We start from the raw sequence: 19,125 nt of genomic DNA on the forward strand, positions 1-19,125 counted from the left end.
ACCAAACATTTGAGCTGCAATTAGTTGCATCCACTGTCTTCTACTCTTTAAGTCTAACAAATTCCGCAAGTTTTAGATTTTGAACCTAAATTTGTGAGTTTGTGAAAGATAAACTTACAGTTGCAAGTTGTGTTAATTTTTTATTAATTTTGTCAACGTTTGATTAACGAGAGTTTTAGATTAGCACTTAAAAACAACTGAAAGAAGAAAGCAAAATTCATTGTAAAGTTTAATAAAATTCATCATCAGATCAGAAATTTTTTTCATGCAGTTTGAAACAAGAATTTAAATTATTCAAAAGTTAAAATAAGTAGCCATTTTAACTTGATATTGTGAGTAAAATAATAGAGAAATGTGTACTCTAACTAGGCGAGGGAAGTTTTTTTAAATATTGTGAAATAATTATTTGGTTCAAATTGCAGCATTAAGTTAAATCTCACAATTGTAGATTAATGAACTTAAAAATAATGTTTAGACAACTTGTGTTTTGTTGTTAAATTAACTGCTGAGTTAAAACTAATAAAAATTTCTTGTTGCTTTAAAATGCATTTTCAAGGCAGCAGGTGGACATTCATTTCCAAGTTAAACCACCTTGAAATGTTTTACAGTGCGCCTAACTTCAGGCTACCAGCACCTATCTCCACTTCGAAAGGAAGCTTAAAGTCTGCTTAACCAAGCACTGGTGCACCGGTTAGTTGAAAAGTCTTTTGTACACTTTGGTCTCCAGGAAGTTTTTCACTACTGATTAACTCTGGCCAGCAGTTTGTCTTTAAAGCAGGTGTTCACCATGTCATGCACTCTAAAAAGTGTTTTTTGGCTGTAGTTCATCTTATGGACTTATTTACATCTCACTTAATTCATTTAGTGTTGACAACTTACTTTTTGTGTTAAATTAACTTAAAAGTTACACATTTAACTAACTTAACTTAATTAACTTAAAGAAACTTTTTACTTTGACTTTACTTGAAAAAAGTAGCATTCGATGCCAGTTTCATATGTCTGACCAACTCAACATATTATGATCATCCAACTTAATTCATTACGTTTATCCAACTCAATTTACAAAGTTTTCTTAACTTAATGTCATTTACCGTGACAAATTTAAATGAATTTGAGTCACTCTTACTTAATACTCAATTGTCCAATAAATAAGCTAATAAATAATCAGTTTTCTTCTTTATCTGAAGTAAACTAGGTGATTTGAGTAAGACTGATTTAAATCTGTCGTTTTAAACAAGCTTTATGAATTCAGTTAAAAAAAACTCAATGAATTGAGTTGGATAAACTTGGTAAATTTTGTTGGATAGACATAAAACATTGAGTTGAATAGACATAACTTCATTTGGTTAAACTTAAATTCAGTTGGAAAAACTTGATTGAATTATTTACCAATTGAAGCAATTCAATTAAGCTGGTTCAACTAATTTCTTTTTACAGTGTGCAGAAGCTCAGCGACCAGGGAAAATCCCTTAAAGAACCTCCTGCAGTAACTGCAGAAGCCTAAAAGATCCAAGTTCTTTTATTGTACTGAGTAGGCCATGTTTTCACTGTGCTAACGATATTTGGCTCTAAATCAGCCAAAGAACGTTTGGCTCTAACTGGTTCAGCAGAAAATCTGTGAACAAGGAACTTAACCTTGCACTCAGTTCAACTTTGACTTCCAGCCCTGTGTCTTGTAATATCTTTACAACTTTAATAGCTTTCCGTAGGAGAGAGATGGGGGTTAAACACATAAAGTGTATCATCTGTTGAAAGAGAACATGAAGTTACTGATAGCTGCCAATCGCAGCTCCTTCAGGCAGGTAGGTCAATATTTTTGAAGATTAGATAGCAGAGTGAGGAAAAAATGTTAAAATGTCCTCCAACAGCCTAAGCCAGTAGTGGCACAGCTTCACATGTAGTATAGGATCATTTAGGGACTCTAACTAAACGCTTTGGCAAAAAGAAAAGTTTTAAGCCCAGTCTTCAAAGTAGACATGGTCTCTGCCTCATGGGCTACAACTGGGAGCTGGCTCCAAAGGAGAGGACCCTGATAACTACACCAGTCACATTAATCCTGTCACAAACATGCAAAGTCTTTGTAGAGTGACTCTATGTTCAATAAATTATATTTTCTTGTTTTCTTCAGTTGACATACTGTTTATATTTTATCTACTTCTTTTCAGTTGGTTTGTAATCTTTTGAAGTGTTGTCTTAGTGGGTGATAAGTGTGAACCAGTCCAAAAACCAGGTGTGCTATCCTATAACTTTGCTTCCTAGTTTGTCACTTTTTGAAGGACTGATTATTGCAGCCAGATTCCTAGAAGGAAGAGCTGAATGCTGTTGCTCTCTGAATAGAGCCAGGTTTTATCCAAAAAGCTAGCTTTTGATGTTGTTTTTCTGAACATGACTTAGAGAATCAGGAGTTGAATGACAGCATGTGGCATTAATCATCACTGGTCCAATCAGGGAGACCAGAAAGTTGTACTCCAGCTGTTGCTTAATGACCACCATTAAAGATCACCATTCCCCCAGTGATCTTGCAAGTGGTTTTAGACAATGGATGGATGGAGGGTTGTCCAATCACAGACCTTCTTAGAAAGCCCTGATATGTGTGTGTATTTGTGTGTTTTGCAGGTCCAGCGCTGGCACCAGGGCAATGAGCACTTTGGCCGTGCCTGGCAGACTGGTGATGTAGTGGGCTGCATGGTGGATCTGAACGAGCACACAATGATGTTCACTCTGAATGGTGAAGTGCTGCTGGATGATTCTGGATCTGAGTTGGCCTTCAAGGATTTTGAAGTTGCTGAAGGTAAATGTGCAAAACCTTAACCTTGAAGCTAACGCGGAATCTAATTAATTTCCATTGAGACAGAAAGACACAGTGGTTTAAAACTAACTTTGGTTTGGTGTCTCTTAGAGGCTAAGCTTCTGATGTAATAATGATATGCACAGTGCTGTGACTTCCTGAATGAGGGATCCATGTGTATTTGGAGTAATTGACATGATGCCAGCTCCACCCCCATGCTGACGTAGGGCAATCCTCTCACAATTATTTGGCAGCAACTGACCAATTGGCCCCTATCTATAGATATTATATATATTGACAGTAATATTGACAATATTGACAGTGTTTATCACAGCAAACACGCTGAGGTCAGAGAGGCTTTCAGGAAAATAATACATAATCATGGTCCAAGCTGTCAGTGAGGAATGTGAAATCCCGACAGCCATTACCCAGAATATTTAGAGGGCGGAATACAATTTATTATAAAACTAAAAAGGAGTTTGGAATAACGCAAGAAATAGATCATGGCCTGCAGCCCACCTCATGTCCAGTTGAATGAAACTGATGGACGGAGCTGCCACGTTAGTCAGCATGAAGGTAGTATAAACACAAGTGAATATAGAAAACTATACTTACACTGTAGGTATCCCCTTTGTCTTGAATGCTGCTTCAGTCTAAACAATGTAATATATTATGTGGAATTAATCTGGATAACGGCTTAAGGGCTCCATGCTATCGGCTAACGACTGATGGCTAAGCATCAAATAAACTCAACTGAGTCTGATTAAAATAACAACGCTAAACATCTAATCATCTCCAGATCAATAAATGAAGGTAGTTATGCTGGATTTTGTGCGTAGATTCCAACGGTAGCTCTATGGCAGCATGAAAACAGACACAGTTTTATACTACTTTTTATGTTTAAGCATTTTCCTTAAGGCAGATTTGTACAAAATGGTGTAAAAATAATTTTGTAAAAAAAAGATATTTTTTGAAGTCATTACGCGCCCATTTTGTACGTGCAAAATGTGTCCCACAGCGTTCACACTCACATCCAACCAGACTTTGTGTCCGTTATCATTTTTCGTGGGCTTCATTGTTTATTTCTCCGTTGTTTCTCACCAACAACCTTACAGACCTGATGCTGGACTTGTGAGAGAATTTTCTTGCCCGTAGTCTTTGCCTCAGAGTTGGTTTATAAGTCAAAAATGACAACAACAAAAATGTCCCAGGTTCTGTTACCTCTGCCATAACAACAGTTTGTTGAGATTTGCTCTACTTTCACAAGGGAGAGGAGCCGGTGACATCTCAATTGTGGATGACTGGCCTGGACAATGTGAACAATGGTCATTCACTGGAGTCCCAAAGACTTAGAAAGGCCTTTGTAACATGACTTTGAAATCAGTTAGCTTATGTCAAGTTTTCAAACAAGTTCTGTTTAAGTGATTTCTTGATTCACAGGTCTGACTGTAATCCTTCCTTGGTGTGAAATCACATTTAATCACGGTTTAATAAGGGGGGGGGGGGGAATAACCTTTTCTTTAATTTGTTTTTGGAATTAATAAAGTATTTTTGAATTTTGAATTTTTTTAATTTTCACAAAGGGTCAGGTTGGTTTGGTTATGTTTTTTTTTTCTCTTGATAAATAAAATCACCATTTAGAAACTGCTTTTTTACTTGCTCTGGTTATCTTTCTCAGAATATTAATTTGATTTCAAAACATTTAATTATGTTTTTGTGATGAACATTTAGAAAAAGTAAGTTTTTGATATCAAAAACATACGTTTTTGATAGTTGTACTTTTTTTTCTGTGTTCGAAAGTACTTTGACTTAATGCTGTGCGCATCCAAATACAAAACCTTTACTTGAGTTTTTTTTTTCTTTTCTGGAACCAGAGTTGTATAATTTGTGTAGATATTATTTATTTCAAATATTTGAGGTAATTGGTAATTCTGTGAAGTAGGAGAGAGAGGTGCTGTGATGGTGCAGGGGTAACATGAGTGGACACTCAGGACATGTTTTCTCTTACACACTTCTATAGACTCATACATACACTTACAAGACTAAAATTGCACATATAGATCATTAAAACATCAGACACATGCAATTTTTCTCACGCTATTACGGACTCACACACACACATACACTTAAAACTGCACACGCTGTTAAAATATAATACCATGTAAAGTATACAGACATACAGTACTTGTCTGAGTGAGAAGTCAAAAATGTATGTATGTATGTGTGAACTAATACTAGACTGAATGAATGACTATACATGTATGTGAGAGGCTCGCAGTTGTCTGTGTGAGGTGTCACGGAAAAGGCGGGGCATAATTTGGAGATCGCATCGCGTAGATCCCATCAGAGCAACATTGGCATGTATAATAGGTTGCAGTGTTACAGGAATCAACCAGTGACAGTGAGCTAACAAACAGCTGGCCTGTGCCTTAAATGAAAGAGCTCCTATGACCATTGATGTTGTCTCTGCTATATCCTCAGAGGTTTTCTAAAGGTAGCACCGATAGATAAACATAGATGTCTAGATGCGATACGGTAGGAAAATTTGACGAGGTAGTACAGATAGTCAGAAGATCATAGGAGCTCTTTCGTTTAAGGCACAGGTCACACTGCGTGTTGGCACCAGCGATGAGAAAATACTATTCAAAATTATGAATGCTTACTGGCCTTTCTCAAATTACACATTTTGCCAAAGTTGCTTAGTCTAGAATCATGGATGCATGATGCCATCTGCAAAATTATGCCCTGCCTTTTCCATGAAACTTCTTGCTCAAACAAGTATGAGTATCTCATTCATTCACATACATGTAATGTCATTCATGATCAGTTAATTTCTATCAATCACCTGCCGGTTGCATGTTTGTTTCTTTTAGGTATTATTTTGTTTTGCATATCAACCAATCACAGTTCCTAGAAGACAGTATCACATCTAGTAATGGCTTCAAACACACACTCTCACTGAGCCATGAAGACAGAGGCACCGACTGAATCACGCTGAAGCTGGAGCTCCTTAGCAGGAATGTTGATGGCAGCTCTCTGAGAGGACTTAGAGAATCTTTGATAATACGGACCCAGAAGTCCAGATATTTAACCTGTTCAACAGGTCACAAACCTCTCTGTAGTTTCTGTGTAAATCTGGTTCTTTTATGCAATGAAAACAACATCTTACTGAGTTTGACAGATCCCCTATTTGTGGTGTTACAAAATGAATTAGGCACCATGGATAACTTGAGTGCTTATGTCTGTCCCAGGCTTCATCCCAGTGTGCAGTCTGGGAATGTGTCAGGTTGGGAGGATGGATTTTGGTAAAGATGTCAGCACTCTGAAGTACTTCACCATCTGTGGCCTGCAGGAAGGCTATGAGCCGTTCGCCGTCAACATGAACCGGGATGTAACCATGTGGCTCAGCAAGAGGCTGCCTCAGTTTGTGCCTGTGCCTCCCAACCACCAACACATTGAGGTAAGCAGAGCTTCTACACAGACACACTCTGTCCTGTGTAGAAGGACAGTCACTACTAATCACTACTAATTTACTACTAGTCACTACTAATCAGGTTCCAAACCTGATTCAAACAATTGGTTACCAAACAATACTTTATGTTTGGGCTCTGAACATCAGCCGTAGTTTTTAGGAATCCTGCTGAACTAGTTTTGCCGATTGTGCCAAAGGTTGTGTTAAGTCTTAGGTGTAGGTTAACGGTTCTCAACGTGGGCGGTACCGCCCCCCCAGAGGGCGTTCAGAGGATGGCAGGGGGCGCTGGCGGACATTTTTACAAAAGGGGGGCGCTGGGATGCCTTTGGGGGGCGTTTGGTCGAAGGTAAACTTTACACCTTAAATGTAGAACAATACCAGTTTAGACTTTGAGCAACTTGGTAAAACTGTATTGTGTAACATTAAATCATGCCTGGCTGCAACTGTATCGATGGCAGCTCTTCTTCTATTCAGTGTTTGTAGCTTCTGTTAGCTTCTTGGCGCAGCTCCGTTCTCCTGCTACTGGTAGCTAAAATCCCGATACCCTCACTGTGTATCCCTCTGAAAAATGAACCCATTTAAATAAAGAAATCAAGAAATCCCTCCATGGGTGATACCACGATAGAGAGCGTTCATTTTATAGCGTTAACACGGTGCTGTAAGTGGTCCGGTATGAAACGGGTGTGATAGAACAACACAGCACTTTTAAATTTCAATAATCAGAATGCAGAAATTGTTTCCGTTGTTTTAAAAGGTTTATGTCAGACTGCCTTTTCCCCATCGATACGCTTCCCGACCGCCCTGCACATTAGGGGTTAAAAAAAAAAAAAAAGACGCGAACATTGTGCAAAACTCTGAAACAAGAGAAGCAGGACATAAAACGGAGCGACGAACTAGATGTGAATTATGGCATAAAAACAGAGAATCCGACGCTGAACAATAAAAAATCAACACATGATGTGAAACACATGACGATTAGGCGGCGCAGCAGGTGATGAGTGAAGATTACTGATGGTCAATAAACTATAAAATAAATGTAGCAACAGCAAAGAAACTAAAGTGGACATAGCAATAAACTAAGAGAGGATAAAACTAATCAAATGAAACTAAATGAAATGAATGAAGAACAAAATGCAAGAATAAACTAAGAAACTAAAGTAAATACAGAGGAATAAACTGGTATGGCAAGACCTTTCGAGCAATAATTAATACAGAGACTGTATGGCAAGAATAAACAGACACTATTTCCAGATAAAAGGTAAAATAATATTATTGAAACCACATCTGGCACTGAGAATAAATATATCTTACAGACCATAACTGTAAATAACTGATCACTTTTATGTTTTTAATTAGATTTGATATTTTTATTTTTATTTCTTCAATATTATTTTTCATGTCAGTGTTAATGTCATGAGGCTGATGACTCCATGACACTTTCAATTTGACTCATTAGGATTTGATTAAGAACCAGATTTGTTCTTTGTAATTTCTGTCCAGTAAAACTATTAATCTATAATCAATAGTCAGGTCTATATAAAGATATAATCCATGTTTCTGTCTCATATTTCTATGGCATTAAAAGGAACTTTAGTTTTTCCACTGAAAGCTCTGGTTTGAACAATAAATGCCATGAGGATGAAGTTTTATGGATGATACTCTGATGTCCCATTCTCCTGAAGGCAGCACAGAGCTGCACCACCAGAAACTGACAAACACTGAAGAGAAGAAGAGTTATGATTAATGTAGTTACAGTTCTATCCATGTTTTAATGTTGCAGCTCAGTCGTTTTGCTAATGGTTCAAAGTTTAAACTGGCATGTTGTTCATCTTTTATCTGGTCATTTTGTGGAATATTTAACAACTAGAAAATGGCAAAGAATAAGAATATTTTTCCACTCTGATTGGCTGCTGTTAGGCCTACAAATTTTAGCTAGAATGTTTGTTGCATTTTTCATAGACGCCTGTGAAAATAATTTCTATTCACATGGCTTTTTTGTTCTCTGGCAAATAATTTTTAATGATAAATACAGAAACAAGCATAAAAATCAAAACATCTACAATAGTGATAGTTATATTAATAATAAAATAATGGTCAGTGCAAAGTAGCCTACAAATTCTTTGGTGGGGGCGGTGAGGGACCTGGATAAAGGCTGGGGGGGCGCTGGGCTGAAAAATGTTGAGAAATACTGGTGTAGGTGAAGGAAGGGTAGTCATTTGAAAAGGATCAAGATTTATTAGCCTTGGACTTTACGTAACAAACATGCTACATCGGTGTTTGTGAACCTCATGTGTGAGCCAGGGGTCGCATTAACGGAAGATTTTTTGTATTAGACTGTCTTTTTTTTAAACAACACAAATTTTTTTAAGTAGACTAAGACACTGACATGTTCAATACTTATTTTTTCTGCTGTACTTGATAAGCTGTGATCCACTGAGTTTGATGTCCAAACCTTTTATCTAGCAGAGTAACATAATAAATTCAAAAGTACAACTTTTAATTTTGTTAAGCAAATAAAACTTGTTTTATCTGCTTACGAATTAACAGACATGCAATATTTAAATGAAAGAAAGTACTCAACAAAAAAACAACAATTTGTACACAATTAAAAACCTGAAATACTTAAATTCTCAAGTTTGTCTAATTAAAGTGAAGATACGATTTCCTAATTTTCTGGAAATTCATGCTTTATTATCAACTTTAGTGAGTGGATGCAGCCATGTCTGCTTCAGAATTCATGCTTTTTCATGTTTGTTGCAATATTTTCTACGCAGTTAATATTAAACAAAAGATATTTAACAAAAAAACGATTGTTTTAAATTATGCAAAGAGTCCATCTGCATCAACACTTTGTGTGCTGGTGGGTCAAATTGGTACCATTCCTGAATTGAAGCCCAGGGCCACATAGTAAAATCATTTCACAAATCCCCCCCCTCCTCAGGTCATTGGCTTAAACTTTAAACCAATCTTAACCCTTAATGTGAAGTCATTTTATTGTAACTTGTTGATAGTCATAACATAATGACTGATAAGTATTAATAAGAGAACATCATGATCTAAGGCTGCGTCAAGTGACCCAATTCCAATTTGATTTGAGGCAATGTGACCTGTATCTGATCTGAACAACACAAGTCGGATTCTTTTCGAATTTGATCAAGGCCACTTGGATATTTGATATGTATCCGATTCAAATGTGACCTAATGTCCAGGTTGCATTCATCCTAAATGGACGTCACTGATACTCAACAAATGTCACTATTCTTCGTCCTGATACGTGTAAGCGGGAAGAAAAACGACAACCATGAAGGACTATAATGAGGTTGTTAATATGCTGCTCCGGTTGGACAACAACTTCAAATATGTAAGCTGGGCTCCACCGTTAGCCTCCATATTTACTTCCGCAAACACTGAGCACTTCTTTTTATGGCGGTTGGCAGCATAGACATGAACACGTAGACGCCTCATGGAGCGGGTCGGCACGTTGCTGCGATTCGTAACAGCGTCCGCCGTGTTGAATGTGGAATATGTGCCAGTAAGCTAATACAAGTAAATGGACCAAACTTCAGAAAGTGCCGTCCTACAAAGTATTTTAAATTAATTCCTGCCATTGATACATTTTCTCACACACATTAATATTCTTGGCAATCAAAGAAATGACTAAAGACAGCATTTCTAACTTTAGATGTGATCAATTGTTTTGGGGCATTTCTGAATAAAGAGCACGTTTTTATTTGATAGAAATGATTCTGATAATTTTATATTCACATTGATGAACAGACACACTTTTACAGTGTTTAATTAAAGAATATATTAACATAATTCCATAATTGTATGTACATTTAACGGTTCAAGACAAGAAACAAATAATTTTCTTCTATTTATTTTTTATACATTGAGAAATGACTTTTGATTTATAAATCAGTCATTGTCAAACATTAAACTACATATTTTTCTTACTTTTTTCCAGAGGAAAAAAATATTACAGTATACATCAACTGCTATTGACAACAAGGAATGAAAATAAATCTAAAAGAGTCAATTATTTTAATTTAATTACATAAGCTGTATTAATACACTTCTACTTCAGATTGAGATATTTTAAAGTACCGTATTTTCCGCACTATAAGGCGCTCCTAAAAACCTTCAATTTCCTCAAAAGCAGACAGTGCACCTTATAATCCGGTGCGCCTTATATATGGACCAATATGGAGCCACAACAGGTCTAGCAACTACAGTAAGCAGCCGCCGACTTCATTTTCGCCCGTAGAAGAAGAAGTGCGCGGTGCATGCTGGGATAGTTGTCAGACCGCTGGTTTGTTAATAAAGTTTGACTGGCCTATCTACCTACCGACCTGATAATCAGGTCGTCTGCAGGTCATTTAGCACCACGTTCTCCACGAACATGCTGTGCGGGAACGGAAAAGGGTGACCATCGTCCAGCCACATCCCGGCCCAGTCGCGGAAGGCTCTCCTCGCCAACCGGAGTCAGACTGTTTTATGGACATTCTTTATGTCAACAAAGTGGCTTTAGACATTCATCCGGGGTGCTTCGACGAGGGTTACCAAGGGACCAGCCCCTACACATTTAAAGCCGGGGGGACGGGGAAAGAGAGACAGAGACTGCGGCGGCAGCGTGTCGGTTGGTCTGTGTTACCCAGAAAGCAGTTGGGTAACACAGACCAACAATATCACAACACCAACACCGTGAGTCAAACAATGACTGGGGCAGACTACTATATAAAGTACTGGAGGACCACTTCTTTATTATTATCAGGGGTGAAAGTAAGAGGGTACGGACCCCCAAAAGACCCAGCGGGGGGTACGCAGCACCTGCAAGAGAGAGGAGCGGCTGTCTGCTGCAAAACATGAATGGGTTCACTGTGCAGCAGTGACTGATTCGTTTTTCAAGAACAATCTAAAACACGACTTAATCAGTTAACTTTTTTCTCATTTCATATTGTTTCTGAAATGTTTGTGTTTTGCTAGAGCAGCGGTGCAACATGTGGATCATGGAAAGTCGATCTCGCATTAGGTGACAAACTGAACGCCACCAGGACGCTGAGACCAGCATGTCCTCCTCTGACTCCTTATCAAAAACGTTCGTAACTTTATTAAAGAACAAAAAAAAAAAAAAATCTACAAACGTGTTCAAATTAATGACCCAACAACAATAATAATCTCAGTGATTGTTTCAACAAGGTGTTGCGCAATTCTGTGCGTTTCGGTTCCATTACCAAAATAACTAGCAGAGCAGGAGTTAAAATGAACTAATCAACCACCACTGTGTTCAGGGAAGGTTATTAATGATCGGAAAATAAATATCAAGCCTGAAAACCTGATATCGTAACGGACTAAATGTTATGTTTTTAACATAATCTCTGGTCGGCCTGTGGAGTGCAGGAGGTTGCCACGGCAACGGGTGTGCTTAAATGACAGAGAGTAAAAAGGTGTGAGTGGTTTAGAGTTGATCACCTGTTCGGGTTGTTTTACCTTGTTTACCTTTGCTGTGGCTCATCACAGCCGCTGTAGTTTCTGAACGTTCAATAAACGACAAACTTGGACTAATTACCTTGTTCTTTGTGAGTATAAGTCAATTACAACAAACATCAAACACGGTAAATATGTTTCATTAAGTATCTAACAAACAAATGGCTTCTACCACATGGAAATATTGATGTTGATGAGACTTTCTCCAAAATAATAACCTTTTCAACCTTTATAGCTCCACTGTTAAAAATGAGGCTCTAACATTCACAAATGACATTGAAATAAAATCCAGTCCAACATCTGGTTTGAGGTGATTCCTCTGGAACCTGTTGGAGGAAAAATATCCCTACTTCAGAAGATGAGCTTTAACCTAACAGAGCTCTGTGGTTCCTCCTGTCAGTATGAGAGTCAGGGTGAGGAGGCGCCATGTTAGGAAGACAAGTGGAAGCTACAGGATCTTCAGAACAAACAGGTCATGATGCTGGGCTACTGATTATCCCTCTGTCTGGACACAGGATCAATAGAACCAGTTTAAAAGCTAAAATTAATTATTATATGCCAGACATGGAAAACCGGGATGCACTCCATGCCATGATGTTCAGGATTTAGGTCTCATGGCACCTCAAGGTGTCAACATTGCAGCCAGTGGGCTGAGGGAGGAAATACAGCTTTATTCTGTAGCAATTCAAGAGCTACCAGCTTTTAGCGCTTCGCAAAAAAATTCATCAGCACAGAAACTTTTTGTCATAGTACCCCCAAGAATTTAAAACTACTTTCACCCGATTATTATACATTCACATTTGTACAGCATGGAACAAATTGTGTCCCGTATGGGTTCAATACAGGACGGGTGGCAACCCTTAACTGTAGCGTCTATTTTATGTGCCTTATAATGCGGTGCGCCTTATATATGAAAAACGTTTTAAAATAGGCCATTCATTAAAGGTGCGCCTTATAGTGCGGAAAATACGGTACACAAAAAGTGAAAGAATAAAACATTTATCTATTATACTGGGAACACTGGTCACAGGCTTCAGTCTGCTGGTCACACTGGGAGAACTCAATGACTTCTGAGACGTCCTGGTTCACAGGCTAAAGCCAAGAATAAAAGACATTATCCAAAAGTAAAATAAAAAATACATACGATATATGTTTTGTATACGTTTCCTTCACATTCATAAAAAGCCATTTCCAGCATGTTGGGCTCTGACTAGTAGCATCTTTATAGCTAAATACCGACATGGAGAAGCTGAGCTGGAAACAGACTGAAGACCAGCAGCTCCAGCTCTGATCCTGACTGACCTTTACTCACTAAATCCTCTGGTTTTTAATGAACTTCTCCTCCAACAGCAGTTTCTCATCAAACAGTGTGAAAACATTAGCTGCTACTCTAACAATCAGCGGTTAACTTCGGGCCATTAAGCTACATAAGAAATATTTTTTGGTTGTTTAGAAGCGAATTTCTGGCTGCAAAGTCAAGTAATTCTCATCTTTACCTGGGGAAGGTAATCCTAATGAATCCAGTTTGTTTCGTAAAACGGTTTAAACAAGTCCACATAGCACAGAACTTAAGGAGCTCCGATCGCCCTGCTGCCACATAGAAGATGGCGGACGCCTTTATGTACGACTCAGCGCTCCATGAGGAGCCCTCTACTGCGCATGCGGGACACTTTCAGGTCGTTGGCCCTTTCACACTGCAGAACACATACAGGTTGCATATATGTGGAAGTGTGAACGGCCACAGGAAAAAAATCTGAATTGGGTTACTTCAGGCTGCAGTGTGAACACATAAGTTGTAGAGTGTTTTCAATGCAAATAAATATTAAAACTTGAATAAACTTTGCAATGATAATTCCAAGCTGTTTAAAACATAAACTTTTGTGTTCCAGGTGACCAGGATGGATGGAACAGTGGAGTCGTGTCCCTGCCTTAAGGTCACCCAGAGGTCATTTGGTTCCCAGAACAGTTACAATGACATCACTTTCTACAGGCTGAGCATGCCTATAGAGTGCGCTGAATCCAGATCCCCGTCTTATGGCAGCCTGTTCTCACCGAAGAGGGTAACAGATACGACCATTAGATCAGCCATGCCTTCCACCAATCAAGACCTGCTGCCATCATGATTCATCATAGTTGTTCTACATCATCATTGATCATTAACTAACTATTTTGCTTAACATGTAAATTTGCCTTATGCATTACCTTCTTTTTTGCAAAAATCCCAAGTCTGATAAAGGAACACATGTATTTAGTTTAAACGGATCTATGAAGAACTATTGGCATTGGACATTTCACCTCACCATCAATAGACAATATCTCTATTATTCCTGTAAACTGGTTCGACATCTAATTTCAACCACTTTCACTGCCTAAACTTGACATTTACTCAGTTCCTCCATTATCTCACTGTTAGGATGGACTGCTGGCTGCTCCCAGCCCTGATGTGTTCTATTGCCTCTCTCTCTCTCTGTAGGAGCTGGAGGATTTTGAAACTGTGTCAGACTTTGAAGTCTTGTTGAAGTCATCTCATGGTCCCAATGGTCCCAGTGGACATGACAGAGATGAATTCAACAACCACAAAGACTACACCCAGGAGAAGCCCGCCAAGCTAAAGCAACGGTAACCTGCCTTGTCTTCAAATGTTATCCTTCAGATGATTAAAATTATCATTTTAATTGGACTCATTTTTGGGAATATAACTTTGTTCCTGTCTTTGTGTGAGTAATAAAATGGAAACTGAAGCCAGTGATGTGATTTGTCAGGTTCACACTGAAGAAAAACAAGCCAGACAACAGCTGTCCATCATCTGCTCGCCTGTCAGAGGAAGTGGCGGTCGAAGACAGAGAGGGCTATGAAGTCCTAATGCAAGCTTCTGCTGTAAGACGACCAGACCTGCTTCTTCCTATCAGCAATGGCCTTATGACTCAAATTCAATCAGAGATGCACACGCTTCAAGAACTCTATACCCCATAGTGCAATACAATAGAACAGCAATGCTCCCACTTCACATTTAAGACAGTAGCACACACTTTGATCACCAGATGAGCCCAACTTCCTCAGATCTTTTGGACAGGAACATCCTGCCTCATAATTATCCTTCTCATATGCCAAGAAATTTACACAGGCACACTGCTGCAACTGTCACTCAAATACTACAGCAATGACCCAAGCAGACCATGATTTAATTCGTTACATAACTGAAATGATTTCAATGATCAGTGTGGTCTGTTTGTGAATTGTTGTTTTGAGGCTGTTAAATGACAGCAGGTAAAGATGAGCTGACTGAGCCTCTCACTCCCTGTGCAGTACTACTACTCAGTGCGGATCTTCCCTGGTCAGGAGCCCAGCAGTGTGTGGGTTGGCTGGGTTACCTCTGACTTCCATCAGTATGACCCGAGCTTTGAGCTGAACAAAGTCCGAACTGTCACCGTTACCTTGGGAGATGAGAAAGGAAAGGTTCACGAGAGGTTAGTAAAGTCACACACTTTGTCACAGATTTGTTGTTAAAGTAGCGCTGTTCTCCTGCCTCTAATAACTCCATCTCATCTAAATACGTTTTAGCCTTCATCAAGTCTAAATATGTCATACCAGTACTGTGCATGGAAACCATTAAAAAAGTTTAATATTTACCAATTATTTCAGAAAGTTAAACTCATATTATGCAAATTTAAATATACAGCTTAAAATATTTCAACCTTTATTTTTCCATGTGAAGCCTGCCCAAATTCTTGAATGGATTTTTTCACAGACCTGTTGCTGGTTCACCTTTACCTCCCACAATTTTTCCCTTTCACTCAACTAATTATGACCCAGTTGTAGCTACTACTTAGATTTTTTGAGAAACTAAAGTTTTTGCTGCCTTTAAGTCTTGAACATCAAAACTACAAGAACTAAAGGCTTAAAATATTTCACTCTAATGAATCTATATAATTTAAGTTTTATTTTCTGAAATGAGAGAAAAACTACATTCAACTTTTAGATTCAACAATAGAGCTAACCTATAAGAGTTCTATCTTTTTCATAGTTTATGATTTCTAGAATTTACATAACCATGAAAGTTTTTGATTTAAACAAATCAACAAAGCTTTTCCAAAAAGCATGTTTACACTGGGAGATCTGTTTAGTTTAGTTTAATGTGCAGAGAATGGAAAGGGGACATGCGAAGTCACAGGAAAAGTAGCGCTGTTCTCCTGTGAATTGGCCTCTGAATGGCAGCATTGACAACTAATAACCTGCATATTTGATACCAGGTTTATCTCTACACTGGTTTCTCAGGTGCCTGTTTACAGCTGTTTATATTCGGCATGTGAGCCTAGATATTTTGGCTGAATCTCCTAGATTCTCCATCCATGGTCTTTTCATCAGAACACAGCAAGAAAAGAGTCAATGACTGCATAGGCTGGCCTTCTGATCTCATTATAGTCTGTCTCATGGTTTTAATGCTTTTGATCCACATGTAAAAAATGTCCTAAAGAGAGCAAACGCGAGCCTTAAATAAAAGTTGTATTTTAACATTTATTTTAAAACAGGCTATAAGAAGTTTTCATAGATTTCCTTTAAGCTTTGTAAGAATGTTTTAAAGCTTGCGTTGCTTATAATTTTTGTGTCATTATTGTAATAAAAAATTGAATATTTTAGAGATTACATGATTAATGAATAATCTCTGGTTCTCAGTCAGGCTCTACGCAGTCTCAGTGTTTGCAATCTTCTCTTTCCCAACATCTGGATGTTGTGTACAGTACAGCTAGGATGTGTTTCAATATTTGTCCAAAAATCTGTTCCATGTTTTATTCATTTAGTGATAATGAATAAACTTAAGTCATTCAGAAGTAAGAACAACAAGAATTTTAGTTCCTCTATACATTAGTCTGTTTCGGATTGTTGGTGGGGGGGTTTAATCCTGATGTTAATCTAAAATGTCCTGTCCTACTAAATGTCCTGCAGCATAAAGCGCAGTAACTGCTACATGGTGTGGGCTGGAGAGAGCAGCAGCCCAGGACAGGGCAGGAACAATAACGGCCTGGAGATCGGTTGCCTGGTGGACACAACAAACGGCTTGCTGTCCTTCACAGCCAATGGGAAAGAGCTCAGCATGTACTACCAGGTACACACAGTTCAATCTGGAAAGACTCAGACGGACAGAAAGGGGAACAATTAAAAGATTTAATGACAGGAATGAATAACAGTTCTTTGGCGCTCGGACCCCGGCAGCTAATTCGAGCTGAGATTTGAAGTGAACTCGATGAATATCCCGATAACTGATTAGGGATGCTCTCCCCCAAAAAAGGGGGCCGACGCCCGAGGAAAGGTGATACCTAAAACTTGAGTGCAGACTTGGGGATGCAGGGAGAGAAGTACAGTACGGGCTGGCAGCCAATGGAGTGCAGAAGACTAGAGGGTGAGAAGCTGGTAGGAGGAATTAAATTTCATTGATGGGGGGTTTTCATGAGATCGTGATGCCCCACCAGAGAGGCGACGTGGAACATCACCTCTGTTTAGTTCCTTAAGGCTCTGGATGTTGTAGGGTTGTGTTGGCTCACGCGACTCTGCAATATCGCATGGACATCGGGGGCAGTTCCCCTGGATTGGCAGACTGGGGTGGTGGTCCCCCTGTCTAAAAAGGGGGACCGGAGGGTGTGCTCCAATTACAGGGGGGTCACACTCTTAAGCCTCCCTGGTAAGGTCTATTCAGGGGTCCTGGAGAGGAGGGTCCGTCGGATAGTCGAACCTTGGATTCAGGAAGAGCAGTGTGGTTTTTGTCCTGGTCGTGGAACACTGGACCAGCTCTACACCCTCAGCAGGGTCCTGGAGGGTGCATGGGAGTTCGCCCAAATAGTCTACATGTGTTTTGTGGACTTGGAGAAGGCGTTCGACCGTGTCCCTCGGGGGGCTTTGTGGGGGGTTATCCGGGAGTATGGGGTACCAGGCCCTTTGATACGGGTGTCAGAGTCTGGTCCGCATTGCCGGCAGTAAGTTCTACTCTGCCAAGGCTGCGGTTCGCAGCCGAGTGTGAAGCGGCCGGGATGAGGCTCAGTGCCTTCAAATCCGAGGCCATGGTCTTGAACCGGAAAAAGGTAGAGTGCCTTCTCCGGGTCAGGGGGGTCGTCCTGCCTCAAGTGGAGGAGTTTAAGTATCTGGGGATCTTGTTCACGAATGAGGGAAGAAGGGAGCAGGAGGTCGACAGGCAGATTGGGGCAGCGTCTGCCGTGAAGCGGTCGCTGAACCGGTCCGTCGTGGTGAAAAAAAGAGCTGAGCCAAAAAGCGAAGCCCTCGATTTACCCGTCGATCTACGTTCCCACCCTCATCTATGTTCATGAGCTTTGGGCCATGACCGAAAGAACAAGATCACGGATACAAGCGGCCGAAATGGGTTTCCTCCGCAGGGTGGCTGGGCTCTCCCTTAGAGATAGGGTGAGAAGCTCGGTCATCCAGGAGGGACTCAGAGTAGAGCTGCTGCTCCTCCACGTCGAGAGGAGCCAGTTGAGGCTCGGGCATCTGGTCAGGATGCCTCCTGGACTCCTCCCTGGTGAGGTGTTCCGGCACGTCCCACTGGGAGGAGGCCTCGGGGAAGACCCAGGACACGCTGGAGGGACTATGTCTCTCGGCTGGCCTGGGAACGCCTTGGGGTTCCCCTGGAGGAGCTGGAAGAAGTGGTTGGGGAGAGGGAAGTCTGGGCCTCCCTTCTGAAGCTGCTGCCCCCGCAACCCGACCCCGGATAAGCGGAAGAAAATGGATGGATGGGTGATGCCCAACTGAAGAGTGAAAGTCTGTTAAGAGAAAGGGCCGAAATAAGAACAGGCAAGAGAGTGAAGGATAGTTGAAGGCGTGGAGCCAGGCAGGAAATGGGATCAGATAGGAGACACAAAAACATGGAGGATAGGTGCCCGCTGTAAGGGAGCCACGCTGAAAAGTATGAGGGAAAAAACAACTGAGACATGGACCAACACAGAGAAAGGCTAGGACATGGGCCAGCAGCAGGGACAGAGAAAAAGCCAAAAAAAAAAAAAAAAAAAAGGAGTTAGCAATGGAGAGAGAAGGAAAAAAATCAAGAGGGGAAGTAATCAATAATGAAAGATGGTAAAAGAAACTCACTAGACTTAGGTTGGGGTAAAAGGAGTGTGTTTGTGATGTGACCTGTAGGTGGCAGCATGGAGGCACGAGTAGGAAAATGGGACAAATCACTGGATAAGAATGCTTGCTTTAGGTAAGAAAAGACCAACCACCACCAGCGAAATGCGCAGTGCTCACCTAGGCACTGAGGGAGCTCTCGCTAATAAATTACAGAGCGAGACCTGAGATTAAACATGAAATGAGCGATTCCGTCCAATAGCTGAACTGGACTGGGCAGAGGTGGAGAGAGACGGCTCATCAACAGTAG

General features: G+C 40.1%; 1 protein-coding gene across 1 annotated transcript in view; it reads left to right on the forward strand.

Moving 5' to 3' along the window:
- ryr2a (ryanodine receptor 2a (cardiac)) overlaps positions 1–19,125 on the forward strand; it is a 122,455-nt gene that overhangs the window by 12,346 nt on the left and 90,984 nt on the right. The window contains exons 10-16 of the mRNA XM_017310781.2: positions 2,617–2,791; positions 6,040–6,248; positions 13,637–13,807; positions 14,221–14,366; positions 14,510–14,624; positions 15,054–15,214; positions 16,692–16,851. Of these exons, the coding sequence (XP_017166270.2) occupies positions 2,617–2,791; positions 6,040–6,248; positions 13,637–13,807; positions 14,221–14,366; positions 14,510–14,624; positions 15,054–15,214; positions 16,692–16,851 (1,137 nt within the window). The remainder of the gene's footprint in view (positions 1–2,616; positions 2,792–6,039; positions 6,249–13,636; positions 13,808–14,220; positions 14,367–14,509; positions 14,625–15,053; positions 15,215–16,691; positions 16,852–19,125) is intronic.

Source organism: Poecilia reticulata, chromosome 19 (assembly GCF_904066995.2).
Source record: "Poecilia reticulata chromosome 19, P_reticulata-male-v2, whole genome shotgun sequence".
Lineage (NCBI taxonomy): Eukaryota > Metazoa > Chordata > Actinopteri > Cyprinodontiformes > Poeciliidae > Poecilia > Poecilia reticulata.